The sequence below is a fragment of the Sorex fumeus genome, unplaced genomic scaffold, assembly GCF_029834395.1.
Source record: "Sorex fumeus unplaced genomic scaffold, SorFum_2.1 ptg000007l, whole genome shotgun sequence".
NCBI lineage: Eukaryota > Metazoa > Chordata > Mammalia > Eulipotyphla > Soricidae > Sorex > Sorex fumeus.
In genome coordinates this window covers 38,106,495-38,124,627 of record NW_026606064.1, presented here as the reverse complement: position 1 = coordinate 38,124,627, position 18,133 = coordinate 38,106,495, and the positions used below count along the sequence as shown (strand labels likewise).

Genomic DNA, 18,133 nt, shown 5'->3' with positions numbered 1-18,133 from the left:
GGGCCTAGACCCCTTGGCCCAGGTGTTCCAAGCACCTGCTGCCGCACCCCTCTCCCCCTGCAGCCGCCGCCTGCCCCGCAGGCCAGGTCTTCGTGAACTGCAGTGCCCCGCACGCCGACCTGGAGCTGAGCAGAGAGAGAACCTGCGAGCAACAGCTTCTGAACCTGAGTGTCCCAGCCCGGGGGCCCTGCCTGTCTGGATGTGCCTGTCCCCAGGGGTATGTGTGTGTCCTGCAGAACCAGGGAGGGTCTCGAGGGCCAGAGCGGTCCTCACCGCACCTTGCGGGAGGACATTAGCCCAGGGTGAGGAATCGGGGGCAGGAGTGTGGGGATTAGACCCGCCGTGGGTTCTGCCTGGCGCTGACCCATGTTGGATCTCGGGCTGGGAGGAAGTGGGGCTGCTCTGGTAAGGGACCAGCAGGCGTCTCCCTACCATCCTGGAACATTATCCTGGGAACAGGCTCCCAGCAGTGTTCACCCCCTCACCCCCCGCCAGAGTCTCAGTGCCTTCATCATGGGCTTTCTTTCTTTTTTGGGAGGGGGGTCACACCCGGCGATGCACAGGGGTGACTCCTGGCTCTGCACTCAGGAATTACTCTTGGTGGTGCTCAGGGGACCATATGGGATGCTGGGAATCAAATCTGGGTCAGCGGTGTGCAAGGCAAATGCCCTACCCGCTGTGCTATTGCTCCAGCCCCATCATGGGCTTTCTAAGCATCTCTGGATGCTCAGTCTTGCTCCCCGGGACTCTGGGCAAAGGCTGGGAACTGGAGCTGTCTGGTGGCTCCACATCCTTTGGCCCTGGGGCCTGAGCCCAGAGCCCTGAGCAGTGGGGCCAGGTAGCAGCAATTCTGGTGTCAGGCTTCAGATCCCGATTCCCCTTGCTGGGCATTTGTTAAGTAGCTCAGAGTCAACACTCTGGGCAAGCAGGCAGTGTGGGTCTCCTTGCATTTACAAATGCCCCCCATGGGATCCTGGGAAGAGAGCGTCCCTTCACAAGCAAAGTACAGGGCCAAAGCATCAAGTATTTGCAGGCTCCTCTGTGGTGGGCTCTCAGCAGGTGCTCGGGGGCTCAGGGAAATTTTCCCAGGACAAGGAGGAAGCGGTGGATGCGAGGAAGATTCCCCAGTAAGTGGCCTGGGGATGGGACAAGGGGGTGGGGGGGGTGACTGTACTAAAGGTAAAGGTGTGAGTCAGCAGACTGCTGGGGTAGGGTGCCATTGTGGAGAAGGGAGGGACAAGGAACCCATAAACTGTGTATCTACTAGGTGCCAGGAAGTGTACCCAGGTCTATAATTAAATTCTCATCATGACCTTGGGAGGAAGGTCTCATCCCTCCCCCCTCCCTCCATCCTGGTTCTGCTCATGGGAAAATAGAAACTGGGAAAGTTAAGCCACTTCGGGGAAAGCCAAGTGGATTTAGCACAGGCTTCTTCCCTTTCCTGCTTCCTCCCACAACCACAATGAAATGTGAATAATGGACGATAAACACTTTAAATGCCCAGGGACCAAGACTGTTGGGCTGGGGATGACAGTGGCAAGAGATGGATCAATAGTTTTTGAAGAAGGAACAAGGGTGCATGTATAGAAATTGTCCTTGAGCGCAGAGCTTGATGGCTGATACTGACCTAGGAGATGAACCAAGGAGAAGGACCAAGGAGAAGGACCCGAGGGGATCCTGACAGGACATCTTGGCGATGGGCTGGTGGGAGGAAGAGAGGGTGTGAGTGGCTCATCTGTGGAGGGGGCAGTTCACCCCCAGATCTCCAAGAGAAATCAGAGGCCTTGACTAGGGGGCCAAGGGGAGGGATGCTCTGTTGCTGACAGAGGTGAATCTCCTCACGTCATCTTTTCACAGGATGATGTGAAAAGACAGAGATGTAGTTTACTGGGACCCCAACTTGGTTTTCAGGATGGTGGGGTCACACCCGGGGATGCTCAGGGCTGACTACACTCAGCAGATACGCCTGGTGGTGGTCAGAGGACCATATGGGATGCCGGGGATCGAACCTAGCTCTGTCATGTGCAAGGCAAACAAATGCCCTCCCCTCTGTACTATCGCTCTGGCCCTCAAGCCTGGAAATTTTTGACTCTCAAGTTGTGAGGAAAGATAATTTTTTTTCTCTTGAAGTGTCTGGGTCAAGAGAAAATTATTTTAAAAAATGTCCATTTAGGGAATTCCCCGACTGAATGCTGGTCTGTCTTAAATCTGGGTCCAGTGAGCTTTTGGGTTTTCACTTTTTTCCCCCTCTTCATTTTAAAGAAAAATTTTTGGGGGGGAACCACATGTAGCAGTGCTCAGGGCTTATTCCTGCCTCTGCACTCAGGCATCACTCCTGGTGGGGCTTGGGGAATATATGGGGTGCTGGGGATTGAACCAGGATAGACTGCATCCAAAACAAAGTGCCCTACCCACTAAACTATCTCTCTGGACCCTTTCCCTTTTCATTTTAAAAAAAAAGTAAGGCATAATTTATAGGCAGCAAGTTGCACAGATTCCAAATATATCATTTACTAAGCTCTGACAAATGTGTACCCTCTTATAACCCACGCCTCTAAAGATATTTAGAACACTGTATCACCTCAGAAAATTCCTGCACATCTGTGTCTTTTTCCAGTTAATTCTTCCCACACCCCATCCACCACACACTCTGCCTGTTCAAGAACTTTATCTAAATGCCTGACTTCTTTTCATCTATATATATATATATATGTATGTTGGTACACATTGTTGCATTTTCAAGTATTTGACCCATATTTCTAACCTGGCTAATTGCCACCCCCCACCTCTGCTGAGTTTTACAGGTTCATTACATATTCTGGTGCAAGCCATTTGTCTTATTGCAATAATATTATTATTGTCTTCTTGCAAATAAAATGTGTTGCAAATATTTGGTCCCAGATGCTAGTTTGCCTATTTAGTTCATGTGTTTTAATATACCTAAAACCTTCCCTCATTAGAAGATTTTTATTTTGATTTCTTTTCTCCCCTTCAGGGTCAATGCTCTCTCTGTCTTCTCTAGAGGACTCTTGCCCACTATAAGGTGGCAAAGATATTCTCTGGTGTTTTATTCTAAAACTTTACAATTTTAGCTTTCACATTTGGGTCTATTATCTATCTAAAATTATATTTTATGTTTTTAAATGGAGTCAAATTTCTTTTTTGTTTTTGTTTTTCTGATGTTATTTCCAGTGGTTCTAGCCCCATCTCTAAAAAACACTTTCCCTATCAAATTGCCTTGGCAACTTTGTAAAAAAAATCAATTGACCCTTTAAATGTGGTTTTATTTCAGGACTCTATTCTGTTCCATTGATCTATTTGTCTAACTTAAGACCAATATGACACGGTCTTAATTTCTGACTCTTTATAGTAAGTGTTGAGATGAAAAAGTATTAGTCTTCCAACTTTGTTCTCTTTCAAAGTTTTTTTTTTTTGGCACTTCTCTGTCTTTGTATTTTCATGTAAATATCAGATCAACTTGCCAATTTTACAAAAAGTGTTCAGAATTTGATTTGGATTATGCTGAATCTGTAAGTCAATTTGGGCAGAACTTACCTGTCCACACTGGTGAGTGTTGTGATCTACACTATGATATCTTCTCTCCACATAGTGATTCTTTCATTTCTCTCAGCAGTGTTTCATTACCTTCACATAAAGGTACTGTACATTAATTCATAGAAACTGATGTTTTTGTTCTCATCAAAGTTGAAATTTGTCAAATAGATTGACTTAACAGTAGGCATACTGTTTTCTTATTTTCTTTTGGTGTCTGTAGGATCTGAAGTACTGTCTCCTCTTTGTTCTTAATATTGTTCTTAATCATTCAAATCTTTTTCTATTATTTTAAGTTTTTCAGTTTGCCCAGGGGATGGTTAACTTTTTCAGTCTTGTCAAATAATCAACTTCTAGTTTCACTGATTCTCTCAGTTATGTTATTGTTTTCCAATTCAACCATTTTTTGCTTTAATATTTAAAATTTTCTTCTTTTTCGTCTTTGTTTTTTTCAAGATTATTTTATTGAATCACAGGAGATAGACCCTTACAAAGCTGTTCATGATTAGGTTTCAGTCATATAGAGTTCCAACATGCATCCCTCCACCAATGTCCATTTCCCAGCACCAGTGTCCCCAGGTTCCCTCCCATCAACCCACTGCCAGCCCCCCCCACAACCTGCAATGGCAGAGACCTCTCTCTCTCTCTCTCTTTCTCTTTCTCTCTCTCTCTCTCTTAGTTTGTAATACTGAAACTGATAGGTTATCATGAATATTCCTTAACCTACTTTTAACACTCAATTTTTGTCCAACGTGATCATTTCCAACTATTATTGTCATACTGGTCTCTTCTCTATCTTACCTACTTTCTGCTCCCCATACACTTGTGGTTGATTCCAACCATTGACCAGTCTTCCTAGCCCCTGATTTTTCTGGCCTTGGATATTCGTCTCCCGCTATGTATTTTTATATATCACAAATGAATGCTGTCGTTCCATATTTGTTCCTCTCCTTCTGACTCATTTCACTCAGCATGATACTCTCCATGTCCATTCATTTATAGGCAAATTTCAGGACTTCATAAAGTTTTCTTCTTACTACTTAATTCAGAAATAATTTGTTATTACATTTTTTTAGTTTAGTCTTTTATTTTAATCCTTTATTATTTTCAAGCACAGATATTTATAGCTATGAGTTTCCTTGTAAGCAACGCTTTAAGTGTACTGTCCCTATATTAATTAGATGTGCTTTATTATTTTTGTTGCAAGATTTTTCTAATTTGAGATTTCTTGAGGTATGGGGTGTTTTGAAAGGCTATTAAAATTGGAACTATTTGGAGATTTTCCTTATATGGATCTAGTTGATCTTGATTTCCACTAAATTTTATTGTGGTTGAAGAATATACTTTTATGACTTAAAATCTTGACATTTTATCCAGGCTTATTTTAAATTCACTTATTCATTATTTTTAATTTTTTAAATTAAGTCATCATTATTAGCAAAGTAGTTCATAATAGAGTTGTTTCAGGCATACAATGTTCCAGCACTCCACCAGCAATGTCCCATTCCTTCTACCAGTGTCCCCACATCCCCTGCCACTCCCCAACACCCCCCCCCCCCGGGCAGGTATATAACAAACTTATTTAATATTGCTTGCTCCAGTATAACTTAAAGAATTAGAATTATTATAAAATAAATCAATAGTCAGCTTGTAGTGATTGATTACAATGGGATTTTAACCTATGTAAATTAAGAAATTAAAATCATTTAATACAATATAGTATACTGCCTTCTCTGGTTTACATACCTAAGTTTTCAACTCTGGCATCTAAAGTATGTTGCATTAAGTTTTATCTTGCACTTGGATCTTATTACAGTATCATCATATTTCCCTGTCATAGATGAAGCTCCCTCTCCCCTCCCCTTGGCAGGTGTATAACAATTTATTTCTTATTTCTGGTACAAAAAACAACTTAAAAGAATGGCAAATAGGATTACCAAAAAATAAATCATTGAGGGGCCAGAGAGACAGCACAAAGGGGAGGACATTTGCCTTGCACATGGCCGCCCCGGGTCCGATCCCTGGCATCCCATCTGGTCCCCTGAGCACCACCAGGAGTGATTCCTGAGTGCAGATCCAGGAGTAACACCTGAGCACCGCTGTGTGCAACCCCCCCCAAAAAAAAGCAAAAAAGAAATCAATGAAAGTCAATTTGTGATGATTAATTGCTATATGTTTTTAACCTTTCTTAATCTAGTAGAGGACAATCACATGCACCATTAGTGAGTGCCAGACTTGCTCCCACACGATAGGAAGTATCTCCTGGCCTTTAAAAGAGCTCTTAATGCTTCTTGTAAAACTGGTTTCAAGGCTATGAATTCCTTAAGCTGTTGACTGTTTATGAAGCATGGTAGCATTCCTTCAAATCTGAATGATAATCCAGCTGGAAAAAGTATTCTTGTTGAATTTTTGTTCTATATCCTTCCATATTCTTCTGGCTCATAGAACCTTGTTCGATAGACCTGACATATTTATTTAGGGGCCACCACTGTCAATTCTCAGGGATTACTCCTGGCTCTGTGCTCAGGAATTACTTTTGGCTGTGCTCGGGGGAGCACATGGGATGCTGGGAATGGAGCCCTGGTTGCTGCATACAAGCCAAAGGCCCTCCCCACTGTATTGTTGCTCTGACCCCATTTATTGAGGTTTTTTAATGGTCCAGAATACCTTGCTGAACTCCTTTGTATCTGAAAATAATGTGCCTTCTGTAATTATCGAGTAGACAGCATATTTCCGTGTACTTCCTTGTTTTTCATATTATTGTTTCCATACATTTACTACTACGTGTTACAAATTCCGTAAGTCATCAATACTAGTAATCTTGATTAAATAAATTAGGGAGCTTTTAAATTTACCAACACATTTTCCCCTTACTTTTGGAGTTCTTTATCCTTCATGTAGATCTGATATTTTCTTCCTAAAATGTTCCCTTTAACATTTCTATGAACAACCTGGGTAGTTGGGCTACTGCCCAGGTCCACGGTCTGTTTGGTAGTATACAGCTGGTGCCGAATCTTGTTTCTGGATCATGGCAAAGACATCTAAACTAGACCAAGTCCATCTAGTTTCGGAGGCACCTTGAAGCCCCTTTGGGTAGCATCAGTGAATATGAGTCTCTCTCTTTTAGTGCCCTAGAAGATGCTGACAGGAAACGAGGACCTCTGTGTGGATGCTGAGTCCTTTACAGAGGCAGATGTGGGAAGACTGCTCTCCTGACCACCTCTTTGCTGTGCCCCTACAGCCTGCTCAGACACGGGGATGCATGCTTCCTGCCAGAGGAGTGTCCGTGCACTTGGAAGGGGAAGGAGTATTTCCCCGGGGACCAGGTCACCTCTCCCTGCCATACCTGGTACGTGAACTTTCCCTCAGACTCTGCCGTGTGCTGGAGCTGACAAAGGATATGGGACATAGGATCATGAGCAGAATTAAACATTCTGTTGTTGCTATCATGTGATGCTTTCTATCCACACTGCTGTGTTTTTATGTGTTGGGGGAGGGAGGGTGTGTGTGTTTGTGTGTGTGTGTGTGTGTGTGTGTGTGTGTGTGTGCGTGTGTGTATCCGGGCATGATAGAATTCTAGAGTATGAGTGCTTACATGAATGGGAGTTTGTTCAAACACATATATGAATGTGTCTACATGCATGTGTACAACTGTACTGATGTTTGCTGACTTACGTGGCCATGTCAGTGTGGGAATAAATGCAAATGTGAAGTAAGTGAGCCTGCCTATGTATGTATAGGTGGGCTTTCATGAGTCTGTGTATGCTCACATGCCCCTTTGGCCTCCTTATTTATTTCTTTTTGGCTCCTGGGCCACACCCACCATGCTCAGTCCTTACTCCTGGCTCTGCACTCAGGGATCACTCCTGGTGGGCACAGCAGGCCCTCTAGGGGGCCGGGGATCGAATCCAAGTAGGCTACATGCAAGATGAGCACCCTACCTACTCTACTATGACTCTGACCCCGAGAACTTCTTATTTGAGAGGCAACCTCTCCCAATTCCCAATCCCTTTTGCCCAGATCCTGTCTTCCTTCTAATATATTCATTGCTTTCTAATACACTGTGTTATTTACTTACACTTACATTTTGTTATTTGGTATATGTCCCCCTGTTTAGAATTCATCACAGAGGCAGAGCTTTCTCACTGTTTTATTCATTGGCGTATCTCATACACTTGGAATAATTACCTCGGGCCCACTAAATGCTTAATATTTGTAGAATGAATGAAGGAGACATTGTAGAACACGGGTTTTGGATACGTCTGGATGGTGATGGCATGTTTCTTCACTGTTCTGAGCTTATGTGTCTTTTACAGAAGAGAGGCACCCACTATCTTACTCTTCGGGCTTCCCGTAGAGGCTGATGACTGTTGACCCCAGCCAGGGGACACAGGGGGTAGGGATTCCCCCTACAAGGGTTCTGTTGAGCACATTCCTGGTGGGGCTCAGGCTGAGTCCTGAGAGGTGCCTTGGGTGTGTGTTTCAGTGTGTGCCAGCAGGGCTCGTTCCAGTGTGTTCTCCACCCCTGCGCCGCCACCTGCACGGCCTACGGTGACCGCCATTATCGCACGTTCGATGGCCTCCCCTTTGACTTTGTGGGGGCGTGCAAAGTGCACCTGATCAAGGTGAGCTTCTAGGGATGTCTCCCCAACCGGCCGTGAGGGCAGGGAGAGCCGGTCAGGACCCAGAAGGCTCTGGATTCCGGTTTGATGCGTAGTCAGGAGAAGGGAGCGGGTGGTGTATCAAAGTCTCAGGGTGTGACTGTGTGGGGACCGGAAGCTCAGAGGAGCAGGCTTGGGCTGAACAGAGCCCACCACAGGTAACAGACTCACCAGGAGAATCTTGCCCCAGAGGGTCAAAGGCTGATTTTCTTGTTCTGTTTTAAAATAGTCTCTCACTTGATTCAGCAATACTGCCTTTGGTTTATTGATCCCATGTTATAGAGGCAGCAACTTGGACCAAGGGTGGCTGGTTTTCTTGCCTAATGTTGCATAGTTGGTCTGTGGCACAGCCAGGGTGAGGTTCAAACCCAGACACTGGCCTGGAGAACTACGTGCTTATGTTGGTACGTTCTCCCGGGAGGAAGAGGCATGGTATGACAATGGGGGAAATGTGGTGCAGCAGAGGCAGAATCCTGCCCCTAAAAAGAAAAGGGGGACAGACAAGGATAGGTTGGAGTGTGTCCGAGACCAAGCTGGAGACCTTGTTTGGCTAAGAGTCTGCCCTCCTTATTACACAGTAGTGGCATGATAAGAATAACACAGAGCAAATGCACCACGGAATTAACCCTGTTTGTGTGGCAGGACTCTGACTGGGATCTCACCCCAGGAATTAAGTAAAATCTCCAGCAAACTATGGAAACATGCATTAAAACCAGATAGGAGTTTACATTGAAAAAAATCCCTTTTCACATATTTTCTACTGTGTTGCCTGCTGGATAATCACAAAGGGATGCCCACCATGACTCCTGCAGACCCTCATCCTGAGGCACATCTCACTTTGTTCACACGATGATGAGTCTGCCCTTGGCTTCTCTTACATGTGAGAGTGTGCCTGGGATAAGAGCTCAGCTAGCTAGTCCCTGTTTACTATTTTTTTAAGCCTTTGGGTCACACCCGGTGATGCACAGGGGTTACTCTTGGCTCTGCACTCAGGAATTATTCCTGGCGGTGCTTGGAGGACCATATGGGATGCCAGGAATTGAACCCAGGTCGACTGCGTGCAAGGCAAATGCCTTACCCGCTATACTATCACTCTGGCCCCCTCTCTCCACTTACTTTTTTCTTTCAGTGTCAGAGTAGACTTCTAGAGAAAGGAGGTACTGTACATTGTTCTATCATTCAACATTGATGGTCACTCAATCAACTTCTAAATATTGGCAACCATGTCAAGGTCATTGCCAATATTGAAAAGTTTGGTGAAATTTTATAGGAATGAATTTCTAGCCTCTCAGAAGTGGAAATGCTATCCAAAGTTATGCCTACATTCAGTACCTACAAATTGCCTTATAGCCAATGAATCCATGTGCATTGGACAGCTGCCCTCTCTGCCAACATCAGTCTGCAGACATTATGTATTTTTATATTCATTTATTCACACAAGCGTTCATTCACACCACCATTCATCCATCTGACCCCTTGGGGGGAAGTCGCTTCTTGTTAAGCACTGCCTTGTGTGTCCCAACATGAAAGTGAGTGTTGGCTCAATGAAGTAAGTGGCCCAAACACACAGTTAACGAGAAGCAGGCTGCCAGCCTCTCCGGAGCCCCTGTACCTCCACCCCTGCACCTCTTCATGGGGTCACTTCTGTCCCCAGATTTTGGAACTCACATCCTCTCTCCCCAGAGCACATCAGACTTCAGCTTCTCTGTGATCGTAGAGAACGTAAACTGCTACAGCTCTGGCATCATCTGCAGGAAGTTTATTTCCATCAATGTTGGGAATTCGCTGATCATCTTTGAAGATGACTCAGGAAATCCGGTAAGACCTGTTGAGGATGAAGTTTGGAGAGACAATTAGTCTGCAAAGTCCCGGAGCAAAGAGGGCCATGAACTGGCTCTTGATCCAGCAGATTCTCTTTGAGCACCATGGAATTGAGTCAGTGATGATTGAACTCCTTGGCTGGGATCAGGAGTGCAGGGCTACAGGCACACAGAGCTCCATGAGGGAGGCAGAGGGTGTGGGGGAGGGCATGGGGCTGGCCCATGACTTGGAACCTGGCCCTCCGGACACAGTGTCAGGGAGGGGCTGCTCGAGCCTTGGGAATTGTCCATCTCTGTCCACCCCAGAGTCCTGAGAGCTTCCTGGATGAGACGCAAGAGGTCCATACATGGCGAGCGGGCTTCTTCACGCTGGTACATTTCCCCCGGGAGCACATCACCCTCCTGTGGGACCAGAGGACCACCGTGCACATCCAGGCTGGGCCACAGTGGCAGGTAACTGCTTTAATAGTGACTATCACCACCCCGGGGTTGGCCTAGTACCCCTCTGGGGCTGAGCCAAGCCAGGCAGGGTGTCCTTGCATGAGCTGCCCCTGCATTGGAGAGCCAGAACATTAGGCCATCTGCCTTGCACCATACCCAGCTCTTCAGCCCCCTTTCTGCTGCTGCTTCGGTCCCTCTTCACGTCGTGACCCCAGGTTTTCATTTCCAGGTTCATGATAACTCCTCTGCCTGGGACCCGCCCTCACGTTCCTCATCTTTCTCTTTCTGCTGGGGCGCCATGCACAGTGGTGCTTTGGGGCTGGCTCCTGATTCATGGCTCAGGGATTTGCATCCTGCAGGGCTTGGGGCAACATACAGAGGGTGCCAGAGATCCAACCCGACCTCCTGCATGCCAAGCATTTGCTGACCCCCTGGCCCACGTGTCCTCTCTTCTTTCAGGGCCAACTGGCGGGACTCTGTGGGAACTTTGACTTAAAAACCATCAATGAGATGAGGACCCCAGAGAACCTGGAGCTAACTAACCCCCAGGAGTTTGGCAGCAGTTGGGCTGCAGTAGAGGTAAAGTTGGCGGCTGCTCCGCCCTCCCCAAAATGGTTCCCTGGCCAGCTCTGAGCACCTGAGCCCACAGCTGCTCTTTCTGTCTCTGTGCCGTACCCCTAGCCTTGGCTCAGCCCCTTGACCTGAGCACGTGCACCGGCTTAGCTCATGAATCGGTCCAAGCCCTGTTGTTGGGGGCAAGGTTCTGTCTTGGAGACATGAGCGCCTGGCAGAGAAGGCAAGGCTGGTGGAAGAGACTTTTCCCGTCTCTGCACACCCCTCTGTGCCTGGCTTACGGCCCGGTGCAGAGGAGAGACAGGAAGGAAGCTGAGAAGGATGGGGGCCATCTGAGATGACTTCCTAAAGGAGGCAGGATTAGTGGGGTCCTGAAAGACAAGCCACATGCAGAGGGCCGAATGTGTCAGAGAGAAAACCTCTGAGAGGCAGGGCAGCATCAAGGGAGGTAGAAATGAGAGGGTGTTCTTCAGGTCCCTAAGATGTCTGGCTAAGCCTGCCAGCCTGGAATCTTGTCTGGGCTCACCAGTCAATCACCCATCAATCACCGTATACCCTTGAATAAGTCCCACCTTCTCTGGACCCCTCTATGGGGGCAGAGGGGCTGTCTCTGGGAGGAACACTGAAGCCATTTCCCCTTTTGGGATTGCCCTAACCAGCCAGATGAGGCTGCCAGGGAACTGTGTGCAGAAAGATTCTAGGCTGGTATCAGGGACAGCTGGAAGGGGAACGGGGATCAGTTCCCCATGTCTGCTGGGGATGCTGCATCCGAGGACCAGCCAAGCTCACAGTAATCTCTGGTCTTGCATCACCTATTGGGTGATGGAGTGAAGCCTTTGTAGGCTGGGCGCCGGGAGGCCATTAGTCCTGGAGCTGGAGGTGATGGTGAGATACAGCCTCTTGCCTCTGCGTCTGTGGGTTCAGAAAGGTGTGCTGGACTCCAAGAGGGTCGTTTCACTGGGGGCCACACCCACCATGCTCAGGAGTTACTCCTGTGTACAGGAATTACTCCTGGTGGGAGAACTAGATGGGGGATTGAGGCTCAAACCCGGGTCGAAATGTTCAAAGCAGGCTTCCTACCCACTGTGCTATCTCTCCAGTCCCTAAGATGACTTTGAACCTTTCAACACTTGTGGGCCAGCACAGACCTACAGACACACTATGTAAAAACCCTGCTTTCACCTGCTCTGATTTTATTTACTTATATTTATTTTTACAGAGTTTGCAACCTTTATGTTTTTTTTTTTGTACCAAGTTACTGCACCTCCGCACGCCAACAAAGCACCAAACCTGTCTACCCTGGTCCCTTTGTCCTTCCTTCCTCTGTCCTTCTTCCCTCCCTCCCTCCCTCTCCCTCTTTCTTTCTTTCTTTCTTTCTTTCTTTCTTTCTTTCTTTCTTTCTATTTTTAACCCCAGCAATGCTCAGGGGTTACTCCTGGCTCTGCACTCAGAAATTACTCCTGGCGGTGCTTGGGGGACCATATGGGATGCCAGGGATTGAACTCGGGTCAGCCGAGTGCAAGACAAATGCCCTACCCGCTGTACTATCGCTCCAGCACTTGTTTTTCCTTCTTTGTTTCTTTGCTCCAGATCCCCTGTGTCCCTTCTTGTCCATCCCTTCTTTCCCTTCCCCGTGGCCTCTCCGCTGCCGAGGAGCAGAACTCTGCCGCCAGAGCATGCTGTAGTCTCAGAGAGGTTGAGTGGATGAAGAGGCTTTTCCCTCTGTGACCATGTTTCTCTCCTTGATCCCCTTATGTAGCACCTGGGGGAGAGCCCCAGGGAAAGGTGTACCCTGAGGAGAGGCTTCTGAGGCCCTCAGGCACCTGAGCAGGAGATCCAAGGATGGTGTCACCGAAATCATGGCTGTGCTTGGCTCGCTCAGCTCTGCTGACTTGGCTGCCCCAACTCTTCCCCAGCTCAGGAGTCAGGCAGGGGCTTCATTCATTCTCAGCTCAAGGTGCCACCTGCTGTGCTGGGTGCGAGCCAGGGCTGGGCTCGCATCTGGATGTTCATCTGGGGTGGACCTTTTCCTGGTAACTGTGGGCCAGAGGTGCAGTGGCAAGACTCCACCCCCCCACCCCCCACCCCCGCCTCCACACAGTTCTGCTTGCTCTTAGGTAACTCAAGCCCACAAATGGATCCTGGAGTTGTCCTCTCCCAGCCCTCCGTTTCCCCTTCCTTTATGGGTTTAATTTTGCTTTTTTTTTAAATTAATTTATTTTTGGCACTTTTTAAAATCACATCCAGGGTTACTCCTGACCGTGCTCGGGGACCATATGGGATGGTGGGGATAGAACCTAGGTCAGCTGCGTGTAATGCAAATGCCCTACCCACTGTACTATCGCTCCAGCACTTGTTTTTCCTTCTTTGTTTTGTTCTGTTTGAAGGTGTGTGGGGGGGGATACACTGAGTGTGCTCAGGGATCACCCCTGATTCTGCACTCAGGGATCACTCCTGGTAGACTCCAGGGTTAGATGTGGTACTGGGGATCGAACCTGGGCCAGCCGCATGCAAGGCTGTACTGTCTCTGCCGCTCCTCCCTTGTGGACCACTTCCACCTTCAGGCGAGGGGGAGGCCGGGGCCCAGGTGTCCACGCTGTGAGTCCCCTCCACACTGGGCAGGGTGCGGGGAGGCAGCCGCAGCTCTGCCTTTGCCTGCAGTGTCCAGACCCCCTGGAACCCCGGGACACGTGTGTTCTGAACCCCCTGAGAGAACCATTTGCCAAAAAGGAGTGTGGTGTGCTGCTGAGTGAGGTGTTCGAGACCTGCCACCCTGTGGTGAGTGAAATCTGGCACTGGCCTCCCTGGACAACCTCCCACCCACTTACCCCCACCCCCGACCTCTCACAGAACTGCCTCCAGCCTGAACAGCTTTTCTGATGCCCAGGGACAGCCAGCCGGGCTTCAGCTCAGCTTCCCCTGGACTATTCCTCCCCAGGGAGCTGTCCTGAGCAGTGCTGCCAGGCGCCGGGGGGCTGGGGACGGGGCTATCAATGTCCCACACTTTCCCCAGTGTCCTCCCCAGCCTCAGAGGCTGCCGCCGCTGTCCCAGACAATCATCCAGCACCCCAGGTGCTGGGAGGCACAGTCAAGGTTGGGGATGGGGGGCAGAGTTTGCAGAGAAAGGGCTGTCTAGGGCACAGGAGTTGTGTCCCGGGCAGCCCAGACCCCAAACGCAGATGTTTCTCACCCAACCCTGTGAGTCATCCACCAAGAAGCTGCGGGACTTCTGCATCTGCCCCCTGGCCTCTGACCTCTGACCTCCCCCAGGTTGACGTCACTTGGTTTTACTCCAACTGCCTGACGGACACATGTGGGTGCAGCCGGGGTGGGGACTGTGAGTGCTTCTGTGCCAGTGTGTCTGCCTATGCCCACCAGTGCTGCCAGCATGGGGTAGCCGTCGATTGGCGGACGCCTCACCTCTGCCGTGAGTGTCCACACAAGTCACCTGGGGGCCGGCGGGTGGGGGTGGGGTGTTGCCCTATGCGGGTTGGTTGCTTGTTGAGTTCTTCTGACCATCCAGGGAAAGAGAGAGAGAGAGAGAGAGAGAGAGAGAGAGAGAGAGAGAGAGAGAGAGAGAGATGCTCAGGACCTCAGGACCACAGGCATGGATTGAGGGACACCCCTAGTGGAGGGAGGGAGAGGCATACAGACAGACCAACAGAGATACTCAGATGCTCAGGACCTCAGGACCACAGGCCAGGCGTGCAGGGAGACCCCTAGGCTGACTGCAAACCCATTTTGCTAGAAGAGTTGGAGCCCCTGGGAACCAGGCCCACTGCCATTGTGTGTGAGCAGAGTGACCTCCAAGAAGCCAAGCAACTCCCTGGGGCTAAGTTTTCTTATCTGAACAGGAGGCACAGTCCCCACCTGCCAGGTTTACCTTAAGGATCAGGTTGGAGGAGCTGAGAGTCGAGGGCCAGGAGAACGAGCTGTGTTGTTAGTGCAGTCCACTAGAGGGCGCGCTGGGAACACGTTTGAAAATGCTCGTTGTCCATGTCGTGGATCACTATGTTTATCGTGATGGAGAAGGGTCCCTTCCCACCAAGGCTTGAAAACCAGACTTGGATTTTGTGCTTGCATTCCTGCGGGACCTTCATCTCTCCTTCCCTCTCTTCCTTCCTTCCTTCCCTCCTTCCTTCCCTCCTCCCTCTCTCCTTCCTTCCTCTCTCCTTCCCTCTCTTCTCCCTCTCCCCCCCCCTTTTTTTTTGTTTTGTGGCCACACCCAGCTGTGCTCAGGGCTCTGCACTCCGGAGTCACTCCTGGCAGGCTTAGGAGACCATACTGAGTGCTGGAACCTGGGTAGGACGAGCACCAGCCCCTGTGACTGTGAGGGGCTGTGACTCTGGCCCCTCCCTGTCTTTTTTTTTAGTTTTGGTCACACCCAGCAGTGCTCAGGGTTTATTTCTGGCTCTGCACTCAGGGATCACTCCTGCTGGTGCTCGGGGGACCATATGGGATTTGAGAATCATGCCCAGCTCAGCTGCATGCACACAAGCCAAGTGCCTTAGCCACTGTATTATCTCTTGTATCACTTGTCATCCTGTTGCTCATTGATTTGCTCAAGTGGGCACCAGTAACGTCTCCATTTGTCCCTGTCGTGTGCTAGTGTAGCCCAATGGCATCTGCTCGCTCCAGGAACACAAAGAGCACTAAAAATTTTTAAATTGAATCACCAAAAGATACACAGTTATGAGATTGTTTGTGATTGGGCTTCAGTCATCTAATGTTCCAATACCCATTCCTTCACCAGTGTACATTTCCCACCACCAATGTCCCCAGTTTTCCTCCCACCATCCTCCCTACCTGCTCTCTCTCTCTCTCTCACTCTCTCTCCCCCTCCCTCCCCCTCCCTTCCTCCCTCCTTCTGGCCATTATGGTTTGCAGTGTAGGTACTGAGGGGTTATCCTGTGTCCTGTAGATTTACCTACTTGAAGCACTAGTTCTTGTCCAGAACGATCAGTTCCAGCTGTCACTGTCTTGCTGTCTGTCCCACACTCACATATCTCCCTGAGGGCCTACTCTGTGCCGAGTTTGCTCCTCTGTGCTGGGTACCCAGGCAGGAGCCAGCGCAGTTGTTGGGGCGCACGGCCTGAGTGAGTCTGGGGACCTGCTGGTTGCTGGGCATCAGGGAGGCAGCACCACAAGCCTGGCCCTTGGTCAAAGGGTGCCGGAGCCCCACCCTGTCAGCAGCCCCAGGCTCCTCAGGAAACCTCTGCTCTCTCTCTCTTTCAGCCTATGACTGCGACTTCTTTAACAAAGGTAAGACCCCTTCAGCAAGTGACACCCCGGGCCAGGACACTGGAGCCATTGCAGAGCAGGGCAGGGGCCCCCTTCCTGCAGAGAGAACTTGGCATCGACCCCGGGAACTTGGGTCCCAGAGCCCTGCCATCCCTTTCTGCAGCAGCTTTCCGGGGATCACAGTCTCTCTGGCAGCCTCCCTAGGGAGGAAGGATGCCCCTGGCACCACCAGCTCCCAGGGTCATGGAGTTTCGTCCTGTGTTTCCTGGAGTTTGTGCTGGCAAAAGTCCACGCAGCTGCTCTTTCTGATGGTGGCCATGCACAGCCTTGCTGGCGTGACCATCAGACTGAGCCCAGCTCACAGGGTCTAGAATGTATCCCCACTTGGCCATGAGCTGGAGTGAAAACCCAGGTCATGGGGCTGGAGTGATAGCACAGCGGGTAGGGCGTTTGCCTTGCATGCAGCCGACCTGGGTTCGATTCCCAGCATCCCATATGGCCCCCTGAGCACCGCCAGGAGTAATTCCTGAGTGCATGAGCCTGGAGTGACCCCTGTGCATCACCGGGTGTGACCCCCAAAAGCAGAAAAAAAACAGGTCATGGCTAATGACCAGAGACAGGCTGATGTTCAGTTAGAGCCAAGGCGTCCGTGTAGCCGCTAGGCTTGTGGACAGTGCTGGCTGCCCAGGTGAATTCACAGCACTGAACTCTGTCCAGCTGGTCAGGTTTATTTAACCTTTGGCTTCCTCTGGGGGCTGAGGTGCTTGCCTGGCACGTGGCTGGCCCTGATTCCATCCTTGAGCCACGTGGTCTCTGCAACATTGCCAGGGGACACTCCTAAGCACAGAGTCAATCATAGTCCATGAGCACCACAAGCTACCCCAAATTTCAGACCCCTCTCCTGAACTCGGGCCTCCTCGGGGGTTGGGGGGGGGAGAAGGGGTTGAAGGACACTCAGAGTTGGTGAGGGGTGACCTGTGGGGGGGCACAGGAAGAGACTCACCTGGGACATGGCACTGGAGCAGGAAGAGACCTTTGCACACAGCCAACGCCTGGGTTCGGGTCCTCCAGGAAAGAGCAAGAGAAGGGCAGCAGTGTGTCAGGGGTTGGGTCCCCTCCACGCCACTTGTGCAGGGCTCTTGAGAACCCAGGGAGCCAGCAAGGGGTGATGATGGGGAGCTGAGTCCCAGAGTGGGGGGCTTTGCAGTGGAGGGGAGCCTGGCACTGCTCCAGCCGGCACCAACTAAGGCAGGAAGCGAGGCCTAAAGTGGGCATGGGGGAAGGTGGGTTCAGGCCACCCCTGGGTCTCTCTGTCCTTCCTGGGGGCTGAGGGGTGAGTCCCTGAGCCCCTCCCTGGCCCGCATCCTCTTTGCCCCTTTGGGTGCGGGGTAGGCAAACTCGCTGGGAGATGGGGATAATGACTGGTGCCTTCCCTCCAGCCCTAGGGAAGGGGCCCTACCAGCTGGCCAGCTTGGCAGCAGCCGGGGCCCTGGTGGCGGCGAGGGCAGCGGGCAGTGCCCTGGTACTGGTGAGGGCAGAGGACGCCCCTCGGGGGCTCCTGACAAGCTTCCTGCTGACGGCGGCGCTGTGCAAGGCCAAGGCCCACGGTGAGCTCGCCCCGCCCCTGTGCAGCCCTGGTTGAGGGGTGGGGGGGTGTGCTGAGGCTGTGACTGGGGAAATGTGGGGCTCTGGCCTTGCACCCCTATCCTGGTTTGAGTGGTGCTCAGGGTCAGACCCCTGGGCAGGGAAGGGCCCTGTGCTGCGCTGTGTTCTGGGGAAGCCCAAAGGGGGACGCAGCAGTGACACCCCCACCACCAACAGCCTCTGCTGCTTTGTCCCCCATAA

General features: G+C 50.3%; 1 protein-coding gene across 1 annotated transcript in view; it reads left to right on the top strand.

The window, feature by feature from the left end:
• The window catches only part of OTOG (otogelin), an 82,771-nt gene that overhangs the window by 29,922 nt on the left and 34,716 nt on the right, over window positions 1–18,133 (top strand). The window contains exons 21-30 of the mRNA XM_056106876.1: window positions 64–217; window positions 6,794–6,901; window positions 8,039–8,177; window positions 9,897–10,031; window positions 10,340–10,486; window positions 10,934–11,053; window positions 13,709–13,825; window positions 14,318–14,474; window positions 16,283–16,309; window positions 17,728–17,895. Coding sequence (XP_055962851.1) covers window positions 64–217; window positions 6,794–6,901; window positions 8,039–8,177; window positions 9,897–10,031; window positions 10,340–10,486; window positions 10,934–11,053; window positions 13,709–13,825; window positions 14,318–14,474; window positions 16,283–16,309; window positions 17,728–17,895 — 1,272 coding nt within the window. The remainder of the gene's footprint in view (window positions 1–63; window positions 218–6,793; window positions 6,902–8,038; window positions 8,178–9,896; window positions 10,032–10,339; window positions 10,487–10,933; window positions 11,054–13,708; window positions 13,826–14,317; window positions 14,475–16,282; window positions 16,310–17,727; window positions 17,896–18,133) is intronic.